The sequence below is a fragment of the Populus euphratica genome, unplaced genomic scaffold, assembly GCF_000495115.2.
Source record: "Populus euphratica unplaced genomic scaffold, PopEup_1.0 scaffold91.1, whole genome shotgun sequence".
Taxonomy (NCBI): Eukaryota; Viridiplantae; Streptophyta; class Magnoliopsida; order Malpighiales; family Salicaceae; genus Populus; species Populus euphratica.
In genome coordinates this window covers 195,925-217,716 of record NW_011499917.1, presented here as the reverse complement: position 1 = coordinate 217,716, position 21,792 = coordinate 195,925, and the positions used below count along the sequence as shown (strand labels likewise).

At 32.4% G+C, this 21,792-nt stretch overlaps 2 protein-coding genes and 1 long non-coding RNA gene across 4 annotated transcripts; 1 reads left to right on the top strand and 2 right to left on the bottom strand.

Annotated features, from left to right (window-relative positions):
- Positions 1–1,815: 1,815 nt before the first annotated feature.
- LOC105134697 (aureusidin synthase-like) lies at positions 1,816–4,483 on the bottom strand. 2 transcript variants are annotated; one of them, XM_011039207.1, is made up of 4 exons: positions 4,377–4,483; positions 3,934–4,081; positions 2,085–3,770; positions 1,816–2,038 (listed from the first exon to the last, which is right to left on the bottom strand). In XM_011039207.1, the coding sequence occupies exons 2-3, from the start codon at positions 4,041–4,043 to the stop codon at positions 2,117–2,119; spliced, it is 1,764 nt and encodes a 587-aa protein (XP_011037509.1). In that variant the 5' UTR covers positions 4,044–4,081; positions 4,377–4,483; the 3' UTR covers positions 1,816–2,038; positions 2,085–2,116. The 2 variants fall into 2 exon arrangements, with proteins under 2 accessions (XP_011037509.1, XP_011037508.1); XM_011039206.1 differs by lacking the exon at positions 4,377–4,483 and having other exon boundaries at positions 3,934–4,213.
- A 6,253-nt stretch (positions 4,484–10,736) lies between these two features.
- Positions 10,737–13,060, top strand: LOC105134695 (isoflavone reductase homolog). Its single transcript, XM_011039205.1, is given in 6 exon segments — positions 10,737–11,065; positions 11,443–11,577; positions 11,721–11,799; positions 11,802–11,951; positions 12,208–12,411; positions 12,708–13,060. Coding segments are annotated over 6 exon segments (918 nt in total). The 5' UTR covers positions 10,737–10,882; the 3' UTR covers positions 12,875–13,060.
- A 4,567-nt stretch (positions 13,061–17,627) lies between these two features.
- On the bottom strand, positions 17,628–18,338 carry LOC105134694 (uncharacterized). Its single transcript, XR_844040.1, has 3 exons — positions 18,289–18,338; positions 18,143–18,204; positions 17,628–17,706 (listed from the first exon to the last, which is right to left on the bottom strand). It is a non-coding gene; the product is annotated as an uncharacterized LOC105134694 (long non-coding RNA).
- Positions 18,339–21,792: the final 3,454 nt, after the last annotated feature.

Here is a 21,792-nt window from a genome sequence, read left to right as displayed (position 1 = left end):
ATATATCCTGCCATGTCTAGGTCTCTTGGAAGATTTTGGAATCAGCCCACGCAAACTGCATAGCACACCAAGACCCAAAAGGGAAAAATGCATCATCAATAAAATATCAGATGCCTTGCCAGATCCCGACAGCTCTGCTAATATAGCAGCCTGTCAATTTACACAACAAAAGATTAAGATTAAAGAAAAGAAAATCAGTAATCAAATCAACAATATCATTTTGTGAGTTTGTTTACCATGGAGGTGAGAAGGGAGGCGCTGCAGGTGAAGCCAAGTGGTGTTAAACCAAGATTTGGAAGCCAAACGAGCATACAAATTGAGGAGAGCGAGAGGCCATTGAAAGAGAAGCTCTAACCAGACAATACCAACGAAAACAATTATTGGTCAAACATAGTAAATCTTTATCATTTGACACTGGTTGTTGTTTTTAGCCAGTAATTATTCCAATATTCTAAATTGCTAATGACCTAAGAACATGTAGATTACAACGTATTTACCATATATATATAATAAACACATTTCTGCTTAAATTCGAAGTTCGGCTTTAACTACATGGCCTTCAAAGAGAACCCCCGACATGCGTTGCCCATTTTCCAATTTTTCATCACCTTGACCAATCCAATTAATTTGGCAGAGAGCACCATCTCCAAAGTCGTATATCGATGCTATGTATAGAAGCAATAACTCTCTATTTTTACAAAAATGGCAGACATGATGCAAATCATGCACCACCAACACTGGAATGGAAAACATTTTACTCAAACCACTTCAGTCACTTGCAATTTAGCCTTTGAAGAATTCAAAAGGAGTTTAGAAAGCTGCATTAGTACTCAACTTTTATCCTGTCAAACGGGTTAGATTCTAGTCTTCTTGGACTAGTCTTTTTAATTCTAGTTATAATATGATGATGATACCATATCAAATGGGAACCTGTCAGTTGGTTATACACCATTTTGGATAGTAAATATACTCTATTTAGGTTATTGTTATATTATTATATTTACCTCGTGAAGATCTTCTAATAATACCAATAATATTATAATAAAAATTTATATGTATCTTCGAGATTTTTTTTTTCTCTTCTCTTTTCTATTCATATAATTTATTTTTTAAAATTATTTATATAATTTATTTTTTAAGATATTATTTTAAATAGTGATAAGTTATAAAAATTATATTTCTTAATTTCAACATGTTTAAACTAGGTTATTTCATTATTTTTAAAAAATATGTTGTTTCGTCAAATGTTTTAAAAAATATACTAAAAATCAAAACTAGCCAATGAGAGGGTGCATTCCACGCGTTTATGAGAAATGTACAGATGCCAAATACTTTTTTCTTGTCAGATTATTTTTTTTGGCTGAGTCTAGATTTTAATACTTACATTACAAATTAACCCACTTCTAGCGTTCGCTACATTATGGTAATTGATTTGAAGTATTTCAATAATTAAAAGTTATATATTGAGATGCAATTATTATGATTAGAATTTTGGTATCATCATTATATTATAATCATACCATAAAACATAAGTAAAAGTTTGTAATGATAACTTTTAAAAATGATATATTAAAATATATGGACCGAGAATTTATGAAATACTAAACACTAAAATTCACAAATACTCTCTACTACTTTTCATATTTTTTTTTTTGCGCCTAAAAGTATAATATTTTTATTTTTATTTTTATTTTTTATCTTATGTTGTTCTTTTCCACTCATTTTCTCTTATTATTCTTTACTATTTTCAAGTTTACTCAAAATAAAACATTTAATTTACTATATATATCAGGATAAAAATGGAATGACATTAAAAAAAAACAAACCCATCATCAATCAATTATTTTTACATATGAAAACTTATGCAAACACAATTAGTAATAGTATAATTTATCAGACAAAAACAGAAACAAGGAAATGCAGACTGCGAAAAGGCAGAACAACATTCTCTCCCCTCGATACTACAAAGACAATCACCCATCTATCACTGCAGCCACATGAATAGCATCAAATTTAGAATTCAAATCGAGGGGAAAAAGACAAGGAAGAGCATCAAATTTAGAATTCAAATCGAGGGGCAAAAGACAAGGAAGAAAGAAAAGAAAAGAAGCTTTATTTATCTAATATACTCAATCTTTAACCCATCAACTGTCGTGGTGATGCAGCCTTCACTCCTCGGCAACAATGTCACCCATATGTATTCATCTCCTTCTGCCTCCAAATCTTCTAACAGTTCCGAGATCCCCAACTTAAGATCAGTCTTCTTTCTGAAAACTTCAATATCGCTCTCCCTTGCTACCCTGGTCACGCCCTGATCAATGTGAACAAAGGTTCCTGCAAATTCCCTGAACCTCGGATTCATAATCGTCTCATTAACGACATTAACATAAACATCAAACTTAACATATCTTTCCTCTGGGATATCAATTCCATGCACAACCAGGATCTCTTCCTCTTCTTCCTTCTCTTTTTTGGTTCTTCGGACTTTTGGCCTATTGACCCTTGTTCTTAAGGTAGCGTCTAGAAATCGGCCATGGGGACTGAAGTTAGAGGATAGAATGTCGTTCCGTTGAAGTTGCTGCTGCTTCGCATTTTGCCTCATCCTTAGTATGTTACGGGCGACTTCTAGTGGAACAGAAGGCTTAGGACGGTTATTAAGCCATGTGAAATCGACCTTCTCATACGCATATTGCAGCTTTGTGATACTCAGCACATCACGAATTTTGATTCTATTGAGCTGCAATTTCTCGTCATAAAAGAAAAAGGAAGAGTCTAGCCAATCAGGATCAGTGATAACCTTGTTCCCATGGAGCGTCCTCCAAACGTCCCAAAGACGATCGATATTGGCATGGTGTGGATAGAAAATAGGGTCTCTTGCAGCAGAGTAAAAGACACCCATATCCTCCCTGCTTCCCGGATTCAAATTGCTCCCTACCCACTTGTGCACAGTGTTGTGAGGGGCTAGTTCTATGGTGCCAGGCCCATTGCAAGACCCTCCCTCCCCTGCCTTATAAGGGCAGCCCATGAAGAGTTCCATCTTCTTTGCACCTGCTACCATTTGGTTATACATCAGCACCAAGTTGGTGTGAACTTGGTCTTCAGGTCCTAACCCACTCTCGAAGCATCTGTAGTCTTCACTGCTAGGCGTAGTACAACTGTAGTCTAAATCAACCACACTTGGTGGAAAGTGAGAAAAGTCACGTGCTTCATGGAAAAATGGAGCCTTCATGTACATTTCAGGAATTACCATTCCTTCAGGAATGTCCCAAGGCCAGAAAGGCAAAGCAAATGTGTCATCGCCTATGAGACTTCCAAGGATACGTTCGTGGAAATAGATCAACATACGGTGCCAGGGAAAGAACAGCCATGATCTGTGGATGTTAAGTGGAGAATTGGAGCCCTGCTGGTTATATGCTCCTGTGCAGAACAGACAGTGCAAATTGGCTTGACGAGTATAACTCCGGGGATCAGTGTCTGGAAGAGACTTCATTATGGTTATAGCCTTCTTGTACTTGGAAATATAGTTGTCGTCGAGGAGATGGGTTGGCCGTCGTACACGCAAAGGCAATGAAGGATCAGGAAATTGGAAATCAATAATAGCAACATTTGATTGATTCATTGGTGGGCAGCAGTAAACAGGAAGATCAGAGCGACCCATAGATTCATGGCACGATGTTAAATTTGGCAAAATAACTAGAGGTTTTTCCTGTTGTTCCTTCCCCGGAGACGAGGCTACTTTTAGCATGGCTGGGATTATGAAATTGAATTCCCTGCAGGTATTAGCAACTTATTAGAGATTTTGCATTCAGAAAGCATGTAGTCGAACAACCAACAATAAAACGAAAATAAAGGAAGAGTGACATTGCATTAGCTAAATGAGAGAAAGTGGCTTGATGTGACGAGCACAATTAAACAAGAAGAAGAAAAACCTACCCCAAGAGCGCATGCTGGACTTCCGGTGCTTCAAGGATATAAAGAATCCGAGTAAAAGCTGCCACAGTAGTGATTATGCCGAGCACCAGGCCCAATTTCTTTGCTTCCATGCTCGGAAAATCCTACGCTCCTCCCAGTATGCTCTAACCTTTCAAACAAAAAAATAATAATTGATGAGGGGGTATTAACGTTACCCGGACCATGCCTCTTTAATGCAATACACATGCAATTCTGCCTTGACTGAGATAGAAGTAGATAAGTCAGAGGCTATATAAAAAATCAAGAAGAAAAGATAACAAGGTTTAGCAATTTAAGTCCTCAAATTTATGCACAAAGAGAAACAAATTAAACGCATGCAGGGTTAACTTTTGGACTGTAGTCTAAGATTACTATCAATTTTTTTTGCCTTTTTTGGATAAAGAACACAATTAAGTTGCCGGGACCTTAGTTTATGTACAACTTGTCTGCATCAGTACAGGCATCCAATTTATCATTAATTATAATGACCCGCCTGCGCATTTATGGGATCCACCAAGAGCTCCTTTCCCTCACGAATCTATCCGAAACAATTTTGTGTGGTAGTGTCCTCGTAAGTGCTGTATAAATGTTGAGTGCGTATTCTATCACGACCGCTAATTTTGTCGGCATAACAAGTGTCGGATTCCGAGCCACGCGGCGATCAACTGTACTGTTAATCGAAGCAAGACCAGGACGGCTGAGAAAATAATGGTTACAAGTGTTTTCAAACTCGATCCGGCTCAAGCCTTAAGTTAATTTTAATTTATTTATAAATAAAATAATATTATTTTGATAAAATAATTATTTTATAAGTTGCGATTGATTTTATAACTAGATCTTATTCGGTCAATTGGGTCATTAAGTCAATTGATTGGGTCAGTCAGGTTTTAAACTGTCCTAATTTTTTTTTAAACTCGATCTAGTTCTAATCTCAGGCTAACCGGGTTAAGAAGTGATCCCCTTAGCTAAATTTCAAAACTATGGTAAAAACCAGGAACAAATCATTATGTAATTTTCTTCTTTGAAACATCATAGATATAGAAAAACATGTTATTCATTAATGGCAACAAAATAATGTAATCATACAATGGAATGAACTTAACTAAGCATGGATAATTAATTAAAATTTATAAATACATATAAAAATAAATATGATGTATAAACATATTTTTTTAAACTAATTTGAAAAACAATTCTTTGTTTAAAAAGTTAGAGACATGATGATAATTCAATAATAGGTGGGTAGGACTTGCATTCATACCAAATAACCCAAGGTTTGACAGAATGTTAAACCCAAATGATATAGGCTTAACTCAGTTCCAAGCCCAACATCCTGGGGTGTGAATATTAATGAAGCCCAAGTTGGCAATGGTCTGACGAGTTGTCAAACACAACTTTTTTTTGTTCAACCATGTGCTGAGCAAGATGAGATGTATGTTTGGTGAATTACTATACCTAATATCCTTGAGTTCAGTTATATGCTGAGCACATGAGGATATGGGTCTAGTAAGCTTTCAGGTCCAACATCTTTGGAGGAAAGAAAAATTGAAAGTGGCTAGTTAAAGAGCACATAACATACCTCGAGATATATAACTTCGCTGAATGTCTTCCTTGCAAAAATCTTTACAGCTATTATAGGGAAAGATTTTGTTCAATATTCACCCTTATAAAAACACCTTCACTTGCATGCTCCTCTAAAAAGTTTTGATTGTTCTATAAGGACAAATGGTGTGATAATCAATACTCCTTCATATTGAAAAAAAAAAAAGATTGAGTGGTTGATTGCCAAGGATTATCTTAAACAATTTGTAAAGGGGTATGTCTATATTGAACAAGATACAAAAAAGCCTAGCCAACCTATTTAAGCCCTTCCTGAGGTCACTATGATTTTAGAGGACACCTCAACAGGGAACTGTACTTCTAATGAAAATAGAAAGTATGGAAAACAAGTTCTAACGATGGCTCACCAACAAAATTCATAGCATGAGCCTATCACTTTTACTCCAAAAGATGAATAGGAGTAACTTACCCTAATAATGATGCATTGCTAATTTAAATAGTTCTAGCTAATTATCGAGTCCATATGGTATTGGTGGATGATGAAAGCTCAATTAACATCATTTTCAAGGATATGATGTCGTAAATAGGGATAGATTCCTCTAGCTTGATTCTTGTGAAGACCTTTTTTTATTGTGATTAAATAGTCAAGAGTGCTAGTGAAAGGTGCCTTTGAGATCTCAATCACAAATGGCACTAACCCAGAGTGTCTTACTCTTCAACAGACCTTTAAGATGATAGATATAGCTTTAGCCTACAACATCATAATAGAAAGACTTCTTTTAAAAATTATCAAGGCAACAATTAACACTTAGATATTTGGTCTTGAAATTTTCCACTTCGAAAAGGGTGGATATTATGAGATGGAATCATGGGGTCTCTAAGCATTGTGCCTCTACATGTTTGAAAGGCAAAAAGTCTTTGGTTTTGAACCAGTAAGGGACTTTGAAGCATAGTTTTTAAACCCGGCCCGGTGGCTGACCCGGTCCAAGGCCCGGGTTCCGGGTTTTGACCGGGTCACCGGGTTTTGACCGGGTCGAACAGGTCGGCCGGGTCAATTTCTATTTTAAAAAAAATTCAAAACGACGTCGTTTTAATAAAAAAATAAATAAAAGTCAACGGGTTACCACCGGGTTTTTCCGGGTCGGCCGGGTCACGCCGGGTCATGGCTTACCTGATTTTTTCATCAACTCGGCCCGGTTCCAGCCCCGGGTCGGCCGGGTCCCGAGTCAACCCGCCGGGCCGGGTTTTAAAACTATGCTTTGAAGGAAAGGTTAGAGATTAAAACCAAGGCCACAAAGTAGTTAAGAGAAGTAACTTTAAGGGAAGAGAAGGGAGTTACGAAGATACGTTTCATATTGGAGCCAAATCAATCGTAATAATTGATAGATTTTCTCCTTGCTCGTAACTTTAATTTTTTTGACAATTTAGTTATGTCATGTGTAACATATGTAAACCATTTAGAAGTATAATTTTATATAAGAAAATATAGTACAATTAAAATTGCACACCCATCATCATCGATAAAAATTAAAGAAATAGTGGATGAGATTTATGAAATTCTAATAAAGCCTTTACTAACTGAAGAGCCTAAAAGAAAGAGGAAAATCTCTCTTAATGAGTGAAACGACAGTAAGAAACAATTCTAAAAAAGTGACAATCTAGGCAACTATCCAGAGATTATTAACACACTAGATATAAGAATAGATATTAGAGGAATAAAAAACAAAAGGATAGATATATAAACAAATGGCTATAATACAATAATTAGGGCTTTTGAAGGTACACAAACAATTAGAAAAGGACAATGTAAGACAGAAGTCACAAAAAAGTCCAAGTGTTTAGGAAAATAAAAGGAAATATAAAGAGTCTAACCAGCTAGAAGAAGTAAACATTGGAGAAGAATTTGAGAAAAACATAACTTACATCAATGCTTGGTTAAGACTAGAGGAAAAGTAATAGAGAGTGTTTTGCTTGGGACTATAAAAATATGTTAGGATTGAATAGAGAGTTTTAAAACTTAAGATCCTAACATATAAAGGCATCAGACCAGTAATCCAAAGTCAAATAAGGATTTCTCCAGAGTTGGTGCCCAACATCAAGGAAGAAATACAGAAATTTCTCAAAGGTAAGGCCAAGCATGTAAAATGGTTTTTTATTATAGTCCTAGTGTTGAACAAAAAAGAAAAACTACAGTTTATATAGATTTTAGAGAGCTAAATAAAGCTACACCAAAAGATGAGTATCACGTACTTATAATGGATGTCATAGCTAAATATAAAATATTTTCCATAATGGATGGATATTTTGAATATAACTAGATTCTCGTTATAAAAGAGGATATCCATAAAATTGCATTCAGATGTCCAGATTTGATTAAAGCATATTAATGGGTAATGATGCATGATGGGTTAAAAAACAAAAGAGCTATATATCAGAGGTTTGATTGGAGCATATGAATGGGCAATGATGCATATTGGGTTGAAAAACATAAGAGCTACATATCATAGGGCTATGGATATTTTTCATGATTTGATTGGTAAAAAATTAGAAGTCTGCATTGATGATGTGGTGATTAAGTCAAATGAATTTAGAGAATATATGCATAACTTACAAGAAATTTTTGATAGAATAAAGAAATCTAATTTAAAAATGAATCCATTAAAATATGCTTTTGGAGTTTCAGTAGGGAATTTTTTAGGATTTTTTATTTATAATAAAAGATAGAAGTTAAGAGAAATAAAGCACAAAAAAATTATAAAAGCAAAACCTCATATAAATAGGAAAGAATTCTTGAACTTTTATGATTTATTAAGTTATTTAAAAAGATTTTTTGTTAACCTTGCAGGAACAATCAAAGTATTCACACTTCTACTTAAGCTCAAGTTAGAAAGAAAGTTTGAATTGGGAGAAGAATATTAAGATGCATTTAACAAGATTAAAGAATATATTATTAATCCATCAGTGTTACTTCCTCTAAAATATAAGAAATTACTGAAGTTATACATTACGACAACAAAAAATTCAATTGGAAGTTTTTTAGCTCAAGATAATGAAAGGGATCAAGAGCAAACTATATTTTACTTGAGTGGGGTCTTGATAAATATAGAACATAGATATTTTTCAATTAAAAAATTATATTTATCCTTGTATTATTTTATTACTAAGCTCAAATATTATATGATATCACATTCTATCTGTATTTTAGCACAAACTAATGTTATTAAGTATATGCTAAGCATGTCATTCTTGAATGGAATGATCAATAAGTGGAGTCTAGTTTTGGTTAAGCATGATTTAATTTATGTACCCTAAAAATTTGTTAAATGACAAGCTTTAGTTAACTTTCTTGTAGACCACCCTTCAATGAATACTGAAATATTCAAATAAAAAAGTCAAGTTGTAGGAATAGTCTTATGACAATTATATTTTGATGATTCCAGTACATCTTACAACTGTAGAATAGAGGTTGTCATCATATCTCCTAAAGGAATTGCAACTAAGATGTGTTCCCAATTGCAAGTAAAATGCACTAATAATATAGCTAAGTATGAAGCCTTAATAGTTGGTCTTACATTCATGGAAATTACAAAGTAAAAATCATAAGGTATTTTTAACTAGTAATAAATCAAATCACAAAAAAACTTTAAATATTAGAATAATTCTTCATAACATGTTTGTGTAAAGCAGAAGAACTACCATATCAATTTGATAATGTAATTGTTAAACAAATTTCAAGGGAGCAAAATGATAAGGCAAATGAATTGAAACAATTAATATCAAGATATAAATGTTCTCTATTATTATTTAAGACCATGGCTTATATGTTATAAAACCTACTTCCTTTGATTTTAGAAAAAGGAAAAATATATGAAATAAACATGTTGAATATGATGTTGAAAGAAGATTTGGTAATTCTAATAAGAAAATGCCTAGAAAACCCACATCAATACTCTAGGGATAAAACTTTGAAATTAAATTCATTGAATTATACACTACTTAATAGGAAAATGTATAAAAAAAAAAGTTTAGAGTACTACTAAAAAATGTTGGAGTTGAGGAAGCTATTACCATTATAGCAACATACACTATGTTGGAGTTGAGGAAGCTATTACTATACACTCTTGAATATGTAGATCTCATTTTTCTCAAACTAAAATGGTACATGTAATATAGAAAATAAGATATTATAGGTCTAAGATGAAACACGAATGCAATACCTACGTGAAAAGAGTATAAACCATGTCAAAAGCAGGGATATTTACTTAAGATACTAGCTACTAAGTTGCACTCTATAATAAAAATTTGGTCATTTAAAGGTTGGACGATGAATTTAAATTTAGAAATTTATATCCATTCTAGCAAAAACCATGCATATGTGTGAGTGGTCATGGATTATTTTACAAAATAGATGGAAGCTATATCTATAAAGAAAATAAATCAAGTTGAGATTAAAATTAGATATTTTCACAAATGTTGATTATAGTGAATTGACCAAAAACAAAGTACTAAAAAAACACAAATTTCAAATGGTTTTTCAACTCTCAAAAAAAAATAATTAGGTAAATCATCGATCGTGTGCATCCACTTATACATGCTTTAAGACCCTAAGATGAAAAAATTACACATTATTTAAATATAATTAGGTTTGTTCAACTAATCAAATTTTACTTGGTTAATTATTTATCCAATTCAAATATAAATATAATCCCAATGAATTCTCAAATTAATAAATTTTTTTAATTAACTCATGATAAAGAACTGAATTTGACAACTTAGCTATGGAAAACAGTGTACTAAAAAGAATGGTTTAACTGCCAAGATAGTAAGCATTCTTCCAGCTAATTCCAGAGGATCATTAACCATTTAATCTAAAATTAGATTTAGATTATCATGATTAGAAAGAAGCTTGAAGCTTTGTAATTATTATTTTTAAAAAAGAAGGATACTTGATATTTCAAAACCTAAATTATTTGTTGCACTACTCCAAATGATGTGCCATAAAATGGGTAGATACATAATAGCAAATGAATCAATACCGATTAACAGGCCAAATGCTCATTAATCCCCAAATTTACTACGGCTGCAAGCCTTCCAAAATTTCCCACAAGAACCCACGAATGACAAAACAACCCACTTGATCATAGACAGATTCTCCAACCAAATACAGAAACATCGTCATGCACACATCACAATTTGCTCACTGTCTAAGTGTATTTCTGTAATTTCACACATTCATTCTCTCACTATGATTTGTGATCCAGTGACTCTCAACCCCCTCCGCAACTTTAAAATTTTCCCCTTTATCAAATCTCTTTTGACACTTGAAGACAGCAATTTCTGCTTATAATTCTCCAGACAGAGAATTTAAGTAATGGCAACGAAAAGCAAGATTTTGTTCATTGGAGGGACAGGATACATAGGAAAATTCATCGTGGAAGCTAGTGCTAAGGCAGGCCATCCTACTTCTGTTCTTGTCAGGGACTCCACTCTCTCTAACCCTGCTAAATCCAATGTCATTGACAACTTCAAGAATCTTGGGGTCAATTTCCTCATTGTAAGTGTATCTTTTTTTCCTTCGCTTTTCTTCTTGGGGTTACAAGGGTTTCCTTAATTCTTTAACGTGGGCATGTGCCACCAGCTAGCTATCCCATTTTTTCGCTACTCGTTGGACCGGTGATTCATATAATAAAAATTTATGTTCCCTAGGGATGATTTTTTGAAAAATCCATGTCATAAATGAGAAATTCTTATATATTATGGGAGCAGATTAACTAATAATTTTGTCTCGATTTATTAGTTGTTACTGCAACAAGTTATAATAATAGGGTTCGTCTCCAATTAAACTGTTTTTTTTTTCCTGGAAAAAGAAAGTGTGAAACTGGGAAATTTTAACATTTATTTATACTTGCTTTTGTGTTTTCGGTTTTGAAGGGAGATTTGTTTGATCATGAGAGTTTGGTGAAGGCTATAAAGCAAGTGGATGTGGTGATCTCTACAGTGGGTCATGCTCAGTTAGTTGAGCAAGACAGGATCATTGCTGCTATTAAAGAAGCTGGAAATGTTAAGGTATTTGTAACGTAGTTAACTTTGTCTGAGTGATCATGAGTTGATGCTTAATTGACATGTGTTTTTCCTGTCTGGATTGGGGTTTGAAAATTCCCAAGTTTATGAATTATGTGCTTGTAATGAAAATTGTTGTTTTTCTGCAGAGATTTTTCCCATCAGAGTTTGGAAATGATGTGGATAGAGTGCATGCTGTTGAGCCAGCAAAATCAGCATTTGCTACGAAGGGAGAAGAGCTATTGAGGCTCAAGAAATTCCGTTCACCTATGTATCTTCCAACTTTTTTTCTGGCTATTTCCTTCCTTCTTTGAACCAGCCTGGAGCTACTGCTCCTCCAAGAGATAAAGTTGTCATCGTAGGTGATGGAAATCCTAAAGGTAGTGTGTCACAAATTGTGTTGAATTTTCCTGTGATGGAATTAAATTCTTGATGTCTCTTGTTTATTTCAGCAGACCCTCCATAGATTTTGGATGATGGTCTGCTAAAATTGCAAAGGCCATGCAACTGTTTTAATCAAAGTAGGCACTAGCCTACCAAGTGCTCTTTTTGGTAATGGACTCCAATATCTAAGCATGTGAAAAGCTTGATGATGAATGCATCGAATGAATTTACAGTTCACGTTTTGATCTGCAGCTGTTTTCAACAAAGAAGATGACATTGCCACCTATACTATCAAAGCAGTAGATGATCCCAGAACCGTGAACAAAATTCTCTACATTAGACCCCCAGCCAACACTATCTCATTCAATGACCTTGTCTCCTTATGGGAGAAGAAGATTGGGAAAACCCTTGAAAGGATCTATGTTCCAGAGGAACAACTTCTTAAAAATATCCGAGGTAAGGATATCATTTCACTAGCTTGTAAGTTAGCAGATATGACATAGGCAGGAAAATCTCTTCGATTTACAAGCATCTATTTACACTTCTGTCAACCTAGGTACATCTGATAGATAACATTACTTCATCACTAGCATGACATTTTCTTAATAAATCTGCCCATGAGGTGGATATAATCACGATGAAATAGTTCAATCATTTTTAACGAGTTTGAGTAACTGTTAGCAAATTTTGGCGTTGCTTGTCTTCTCTTTATTCATTATTTTTTCTTCTTTTTTTGTTATTTAATTTTGCAGAAGCTTCAGTTCCATTAAATGTAATTTTATCAATCCATCACTCAGTGTTCGTGAAGGGAGATCATACCAACTTCGAGATTGAACCATCATTCGGTGTAGAGGCTTCAGAGCTTTATTCTGATGTCAAATACACTACTGTGGATGAATACCTGAATCAATTTGTCTGAGTGTTCTACGTCAAGCGGCATTACCTTAATAAATAATCATGTAGATGGTCGTAATAGTTGCACTTATATACGTTATTAAATTACCACCAAGAGTGGACATCTTGTGGACCAGCTGGGGATTTACTTTCTGTATAATTATTTCACTATCTAAAGTAATATCTTTTTGCCTATAAGGTTTTGCTTTTTTATATATGTTTTTTTAATAATCTTTAATGTCATATTTCAATTAATATCCCTTCTAGCTCATTTTTTATTTTTTGTATTTAACCTTTTTATTATGTTGTATGTATTTAATTTTTGAAGAAATTATTCTAATTCGTCTATAATTTTGTATGCATTTTATTTTTAAATATAAACTTTGGATGGAATTTTGAAATTGATGAAAATTTAATTGGGAAAACAAATGTAATTTATAATAAAATAAATAAATAAATAAAAATGAGTAACAATATTTTTATAAACTCCCGGCTATTATGGGATTGATAATAATCTCGGGAGTTTGGAGTAAAATGCTATGTATGGGTCAAAAAAATAAAAAACAAAAATACCTGAAAAACAGAGAAACACATAAACACGAATAAAAATATAATGGAAGTGATTTATACAGAATTCTAATTACCAGGATGTAACTAAATAAAATGGAAAATAAACTAAATAAGAATTTATTATAAATAGATGTCAGGATCTGAAAATTTTATCTAGAAAACATAAAAAGGTAGTATTATGGGACATAGTGAAAATTTAACAAATTTTATATATATAATGGCTGGTCTTGAAGAGAAAAAGGATGAGATGAAAGAAAAATTTGTTATCCTGCTTAGAAAAGTGACAGAAACCCTTATGAAAACATAAAAATTAAGAGAAAATCTTGTCAAAACGTGGAATCAAACACTAAATTTGAAAGAAAAAACAAGTGAGGGAGAGTAGAGAGAGAGAGACAGAGAGAGATTGGGTGGCAAAGTGGGAAGGAGAAGAAGAATTGAAAATTTTGATTTTTGGCAAAGTGTCGGAGCCCTAAATCCTTGCATGGTAAAATGTTCTAACACATTTACATAAGTTGGTGTAGATTAATGCTTTAAATTGATTGAACTCTTACAATTGGGATATAGAGTTCTAGGATAAAATTTGGAGGAAATTGAAATTGATTGTAAATTGGTACAATGAGTGATTAAAAGATTAAATAAAGTGAATTTGTTAACATTCAACCGAGAATTTTAGCATGCAGAGATGTTAATGGCTAGCCAAATAGGGAAAAAATGTGGATGTGTTGTCATGTAGTTGGAAGTTATAAATTGGTATGTATTTAATGTGTGTAGTTATAACGATGATGATTTAAAATGAAATTAGAACTTAAATGCTGGTGGTGAAGAAAATTTGATTATGTTGCGTTAGAAACTTTACTAACCTTGATAATCTATCTTTGAGAAAGAATTGTGTTGGTTGCGTTAGAAACTTTACTAACCTTGATATATCTTTGAGAAAGAATTGTGTTTATAGTAGACTTACTAAGTGAGATATATGGTATATTTTAGAGTTCAAGATGAAAACAATGAAATGATGAAGAGAATAAATAAAAATTAGTTATTTATAGTGAGAGTTTAGTTATGAAAAGAAAGTTGTTTGGAGTGCACTAGCATATTAAACAATGTAGAAAATGTTTTTGGTAGGAAAAAATGAGGAAATAAAATAAAAGAGTAAAATTTTTAGAATGATTTGGTGATTAATTGAAAAATTATATGTTGAATCAAAATAAAGAATTTTTATTATGTGCATCTTGAATGTAGGCACATTGAAATTATTGATAGGTTAATAATGTGATGAAATCTTATTAATTCAAGAGAAATTACTAAAACAGGATCTTTATCAAGAGAAGTTATATTATCTTAATAGTAGTAAGGTGTTGAACACTTTAGAGTTATACATTTACTCTTTAAAGAATTTTTAAGTTAAAATACATTTTAAATATTATCTTTATAATTTGATTAGGTCAATATATTCTTAAATGTTGAAACTAGTTCCTAGTTAATGAAATTAGTGCTTTGTTGAATAAACAGATAATAAATCTAGTTCTTTGTTAATGAAACCAGTGTCATGTCATTGATATATATTGAAATTAACTCTTAGTTAATGGAATGAAACTATTGTCATGTTAAATAGACAATTGCTCAAACTAGTTCAGAATAATGAAACTAGTGTTTTGTTGAATGAGTAGATGTTAAAATTATCTCCTAGTTAATGAAATCATTGCATTATCTAATGTGTAGTTGTTGAAACTAGTTCTTGAATGATGAATTGATGTCTTGTTAAATGGATAGATATTAAAATTAGATCTTGATTAATTAAAAAAAAATTCTAGTTGACTAGACAGCTACTAAAATTAGCTTTGGATAATAAAATTAATACCTCATTTATGGCTAGTCTTACAAGTCAATTTCTTAATTAAAGAAATTAAGGTTAAATGGACAAAGAATTAAATTCTTGGGTTATTATGTTTGTTTATTGAATATTTAAAATTTTGAAAATTTGAGTAACGTTAAAAAAAAATTATTTAGAATGTGAATAATTTTACTTAAATATTATTAAAATATCTATAAATGATTTAATGATGAACTGATACATGTTAATCTGTATTTACATTTCAGGATCTGTTTTGAAATGTGCAAATTAGAGAGCTTAAGATTATTACTTTTTGTGTTATGACTATGTAGAAAAGAAAGACTACATTTTGTATGTAATTTATACATTTTTTTGTTATATATGTAGGAAAGAAAATCTTCATATTTTGTATGTCATATACTTAATTATACTTAATTGACCAAACCTTAGAATTTCCTTTTCAAGTATTAGATTAATATATTAGGTGATGTTAAGTAATTTAAATTCCAACTTTCTTAGTTTATTTGTTAGTATATTGTGTGTGTGTTTTAGATTTGATAAATTTTAATTAATTGAATTGATAATATGTCATCTTTGAATAGTTTCAATAAATCTTGTCATGAATATAATTTGTGTTGAGAATCTTGATTAAAGACATACAGGTTTTGTTGATGCAAGAAACTCTAACAAATTCTTTGTAGAATTTTCAATGGGGATTTAAATGGAAAAAAGCATTTCCAGCTTTTCCTATAATTATTTAGTGATTATTTGAATTTTGTATTACAAAATATTGAGAATATTACATTAAAAATAAAATTTATTTATTTATTTTTTAGTATTTCGAATAAGTATAACTTGCGATACATGTTTTCCCTTTGATTTGATATCTTTGTGGGAGAAGATTGGTAAAACCCTGGAAAGGACCTATGTGCCGGAGCAGCAACTTTTGCAGACATTCAAGGTATGAATATAACTGTGATCATCACCCTGTACAGCCAAAAGACCAACTTAAGTGCATTATAGCAGGCAGTGATGCGTTAATGTCTATGCTGCGTTAAACACTAAATGCGCAACCCGCACAAACAATATAAGAGAACAGAGAACATCAATGCACAGATGTAGGACACATTTTACTGAGGAACAGTGGCCCCTTCAGAGTCATTAAATGGAGACACGAGGGTGAATTAATGTCCTGTTTCCACTCACAAGTAGAGCACGCTACAAGAGCTTTATACCTCCAAAAGTTGTTCAGCATACGCTTGCTCTGCACAGCACATTTCCACTGCTTTGTACTTCCTTCCCTTTAGGTCACAAACCTTTCATAAGCCTGATCAGGGATATCTTCCATTTGTTCATCAAATCTAACAAAAACAATACAATGGATTACAGAATGATTTCAGAGGCTGCATTCCTCAAAATTACATCAGTTGTAGTGCAAATATATTCTGCGTTCCTCATCAGAATCTACATCGCTGGATGAATTATCCTGGCTTTCTTCATGGGTTTCTTCATTGTCACTATCCCTTAAGCCACCATTCTCATCATCATAGTTAGCAGTATCACCAGCTACTGAATCTTCTTTCCCTGAAGTGAAGACGGTGTTTGAGATTGTGGCGTAGTTAAGAAGGCAGTTTCCAGCTAAAATTTAGGTTAGCAATCCCAAATGAGTATTCGGCATTTCAAAATGATAAGTTTTGCTTAAGGATAAAAAAAAAAGAGAGTTTTTCAATTGTCTGAAGAAACAGTTATTGGGATTGTCCATTTCCAGTTCACTGAATCACTTTCTATCACCAAATGCCACTTCAGTTATCGCAGACTCGGATTTAAATAATCCAGCACATAAACAAACTCTGCAACCAAGATAAAAGGAACCAACTTTTTACATTAGATCTACCCTATAGATTATATGCACATTGATGAAGAACCCTTCCTAGCCCAGAAGAAAAATTTGGGGGTGGTGATAAGAAGAATCGTCGATGATGGCTTAAAGCAATATTTTGATGCAAAATCAAACATTTGATTTCACTTACAACACTAACAAAGGCACACAAGCTATAAAGAAAGATAAAAACAAAACATGAAAATGAACCTTGATGGAATAAAGAAAGAACAATTCATGATCAGTGGTAACCATCCTCCATAGCATCGATTTGCATATTCCACCAATTGCTTTCCATGCTTTATCCTGATATTTTCAATGATAGAAGACGTAACACATGAGCATTAGTAATAGTATCAATAACTGAGAGAGGATGCACAATTCAAAAATCAACCTTAGCATGTCTTCTTGCAAGAAGTTTCTTTTCTTGTTTCCTTACGTAGCATTCATCAGCTCCTCCATTTCATCGAGTAAGATATCATCTTCATCCTCGTCTTTTTTATCTTCACCATCCTTTTCAATAGAACGACTGGCCTTCTGAGATGAAGACGGGACCTTTCTTGTTTGCATCCGCCACCTAAATGACAGAAAAGATATAAAAACATTTCAATAAATGTATAGTAATTATATTTTTAAGGCAAAACAAGGAAACTAGAATACCAGGATATGCAAAAATGTTGTTTATTAGACGTCAATTACATGTCTTTTGAATATACCTGCATACGCCTGTTTCCTTTATGATAAATGGTATCAGAACACTAATAAGATTAGTTTCAGACCCAACCCTAACATATATAGGTAAAACATTTTATCCCATCCTAGAGACAACTTATAATAATGAATAACACTTGCTGCGCTCTGGAAATTTTTTCAAGTAAAAGAATAGAGAGTGCAGAAAATACATCTTTTTCATTTCCACATGCTTAAACTTCACTAATCACTTCAAATCATCATAAAGAGTTGAAACATAAAAAAAGGAGAGGGAGAGGAGGGAGACAGCACATAAATCTTACTTCAATATATGGTTGAAGTCTGGTTTTCCCAAAATACGCAGATCATCACAAAGATGTTTAACCTAGCCAGATGATAGTTCATTTAGTAGTTAAAACACATATGAAAATCCAAGGTATGAATTCATGGCCAAAAAACAAAGGAATACCTCTTCTGTGGTCAAATCATGATCACGCAAGGGTAAAGAAACCTTGTCATCAAAGGCTATGGAAGTAACTGAACCAAGGATCTCAAGAGGGCCATCTGACCAAATGAAATCAGCTGCTGAAGATAATTTTCTCACAATGGATGGATTCAGCCATAACATTACATGGAGCTATTTTCCAACAACTATTAAAGGACATTTAGGTGCATTCAATATTTCATCTCCATTTGCTCCAGCAAGAACATTTCATCTTCATTAAAATTCCTAAACTTAGGTGTATAATCAAAACGAAGAACTTATGCCATATCCTAAGTTGGGTTGTTTAATCTAAATGAACTTATGCCTTATCCTAAGTTGGGTAAATGCAGCAATTTCTTCAGTTACTAAAACTGGCATATTATTGTTCATCTGGCACCATGAAGAAATTCACGAACTTATGAGAAACCTTACCCATCACGATGCCGCTTCTACTTTGTTCCTCTGAGAACATCCACCACCTACACGATGGGCTTGTATGAACAGAATGCCAATCAAGGTACAACAGACAAATGAGATTGTTGAAAAGAGGTGGAACAAAAAAAAAAACACCATTCTTCTGGTATATCAAACAATTAACTTGTTTTGGGGTTCGATAGATCCTTTAAACAAATGCTTTGCATCAAGAAGATGAGGATCAATCTTAGCAGGAGCATAGTACCTTAAACCCAAAACGAATATTTCAGCAGATGCTGAACGACTTGCTGCTGGTTTATCCATCTCGACCTTCTCAAAAACTGGAGAGAGAAGAACAGATACAACGATTATTTAAACCATGTCACAGAGACGTAACAAGGATTTTCTGAAGAGATTTGAAACTCGCCTGATTAAGACGCAGATGACAGAACTACAGTCTTGGGACCTGGAAACCTAAAGCAACACAACAAACAAGCACTTAGCATGCACACACGGTAAACTGATGGGAAAAAATGAATAGAAAGTAAACTCCATACATTTTATGTTATCATGCATGGTTACTCATTATAACAAGACTATCCACGAAACATCGCAAACAGCAGAAAATCCCTCCTTTTTCTCCTCCAATTTTCTCAACAACGAAATGAATAACTACACAAAAAACTGAAGAAAAAAATAATTTAGTTAATCATCCATATGTCATTTTAGCTAATTATTCATCTTCAACAGAAGTAATCAAGCGAACCTCACAAATAGCTAAAGTTCTCTACTTCCTCTCCAGTTAAACTAACAACGAAACACAACATCAAAAACTAGAAACAGATTTTAGCCTCTAATTTTCTCGGCAACCAGGTATATATAATTGCTAACTAAACACGTAGCTCGCGGCGTATAAAAGGTGAAGTTTTTCTTTAAGAGCAAGCAACCTAAGAGTATCTAAAACTTTTAATTTTTTTTAGACAAACATTGGTAAAATAGTTTGTACCACCAGATTTTATATATATATATATATATAAACTCATTGAAGTATATATGCAGCTAATTAAACAACTCAATAATTATTATGTAAATTATGAAAAACAATTATCAACAATAAACAACAATAAAATTGAAAAAATCAAGTTAAAAATAAAAGATTAAAATATCTCACATCGCAACACACAACACAGATAATTTATATTGTCATGTTTATTAAATTTTTTTATTAAAATAAATTTATAATAGAAAAATATATAAAATTTGTAATAGAAATCAACACATATATAAAATTTGTTAAATAATAATTATATATAAAAAAAACAATGTAAAGTTGCACATAATACATAAAATTTATTGAACAATAATTTAAAAAAAAAAAAACAATGCAAAGCTGCACATATGAAAAATCTTATTAAAAATCAATATTTAAAAAAACAATTTATATAAAATTTAAAAAAAAAAACCATATGAATCATAGTCACCTCTCTAAAAATTAAACACGCTCAATATCATTTAAAAATAATCACAATCTAATTAAAACATAAACCAAAAATTTATTTGAAAAAAATATACACAAATAATACATTATTTTAAGAAAAACAAAAAAATATAAAACAAAAACAAGTTAGGAATTTGTAGGCCAAGTAATTCACACTCAGCGCCTAGCCTAATAAAACAACAATTCGTGCTTAGGCCTACAATGCTAAGCCCAAACACGGCCTTTTTAAAAAAGAAGTTTAAGCCCTAAATATTTCAAAAAAAAATAGCCCAACTTAAAATTGGGCTACTATGGTGGCTAAAAAAGGGATTTGATATTTTTTTCACCCAAAAATTTTATTTTCAATTCATTTTCTACTTATAATATAGAAAACATCCTACAAACCTTATCAAACTAATCTGTATCTATTAAAAAACTGTCCTAGAACCTGAAATTCACTAGAAATAAAAATTTTTCTCGAGCTCAAATATATTGTTTTAGGTGTTTTCAAGATAATAATATGAAAAAATCTAAACGTAACACCCCCTTCATCATATAGAATTTTTTTATAAAAAAATTAATCGTTTCGATAGCTGAAATTACCCTTAACAACCATTTTTTCTGGAATACAGTAACTCCCTTTCTCTCCTCCCAACATAAAATGATTGTAAAAGAAAAAATATAAAGTTAAACACCAAAATATATTAATGTCTTCAAGGAGCCAATTACTTTATACTGATTGTAAAAGAAAAAATATAAAGTTAAATACCAAAATATATTAATGTCTTGAAATTCAAGGAGCCAGTTACTTTATATTTAAAAAATATAAAGTATTAAAATAAATATTTTAACAAAACTTTTAATCTATCCTCCATATTATCTCAAATTTTCACTTTATAATATTTTAACAAAACTTTCAATCCACCCTCCATATTATCTCAAATTTTCACTTTAATCTTTTATCTTTCAATACAATCCTCTCTCCTAAAAAAATGCAATTAAAAGCTAATTTAAATTTAAAAAAATCAAATCATTAAAAATAAAAATTCAAAAACCACAATAAAAATTTTCAAAAATCGCAGGTGATTGACGCGTCATTTAAGAGCCTTGAACTTAGTTGCTAATCTAACAGCATCAATAGCATGAGAATTTTGAGTCATAGCCTATTGAGCCCAACCACCGCCAATATTAGGAGACCCATCATGTAAAACCAAATCAAAAGCTCTTACTCCCATAATTCTCTTAACCTTATCTCTACACCCAGGCTTAGTTATATCCTGTTCTATTGAGACCGCCCCATGTAAAGGCGCTATTTTCACTATAAATCGATGCCCAAAACAAGGCTTCCTAGAGGCACGCGCTCCGCCGCCACTTGCATCCATCCACCGGGTGCAGCACTAAGGTCGAGTGCGGCGCGTGAGGATTGGTGTCTGGTTGAACTAGTTTACATGAGGCACGGGATGGTAACCATGTTCTTCGGCTAATTTGTAAAATTTATCCAAACGATGCTTTCCCTTTACTCTTCGCATTGTGAGTTATGGGTTTGGGGGGGATTTTGAAGGGAGATTTCGGTTCTGAGAATTGCTGGTAAGAGTAAA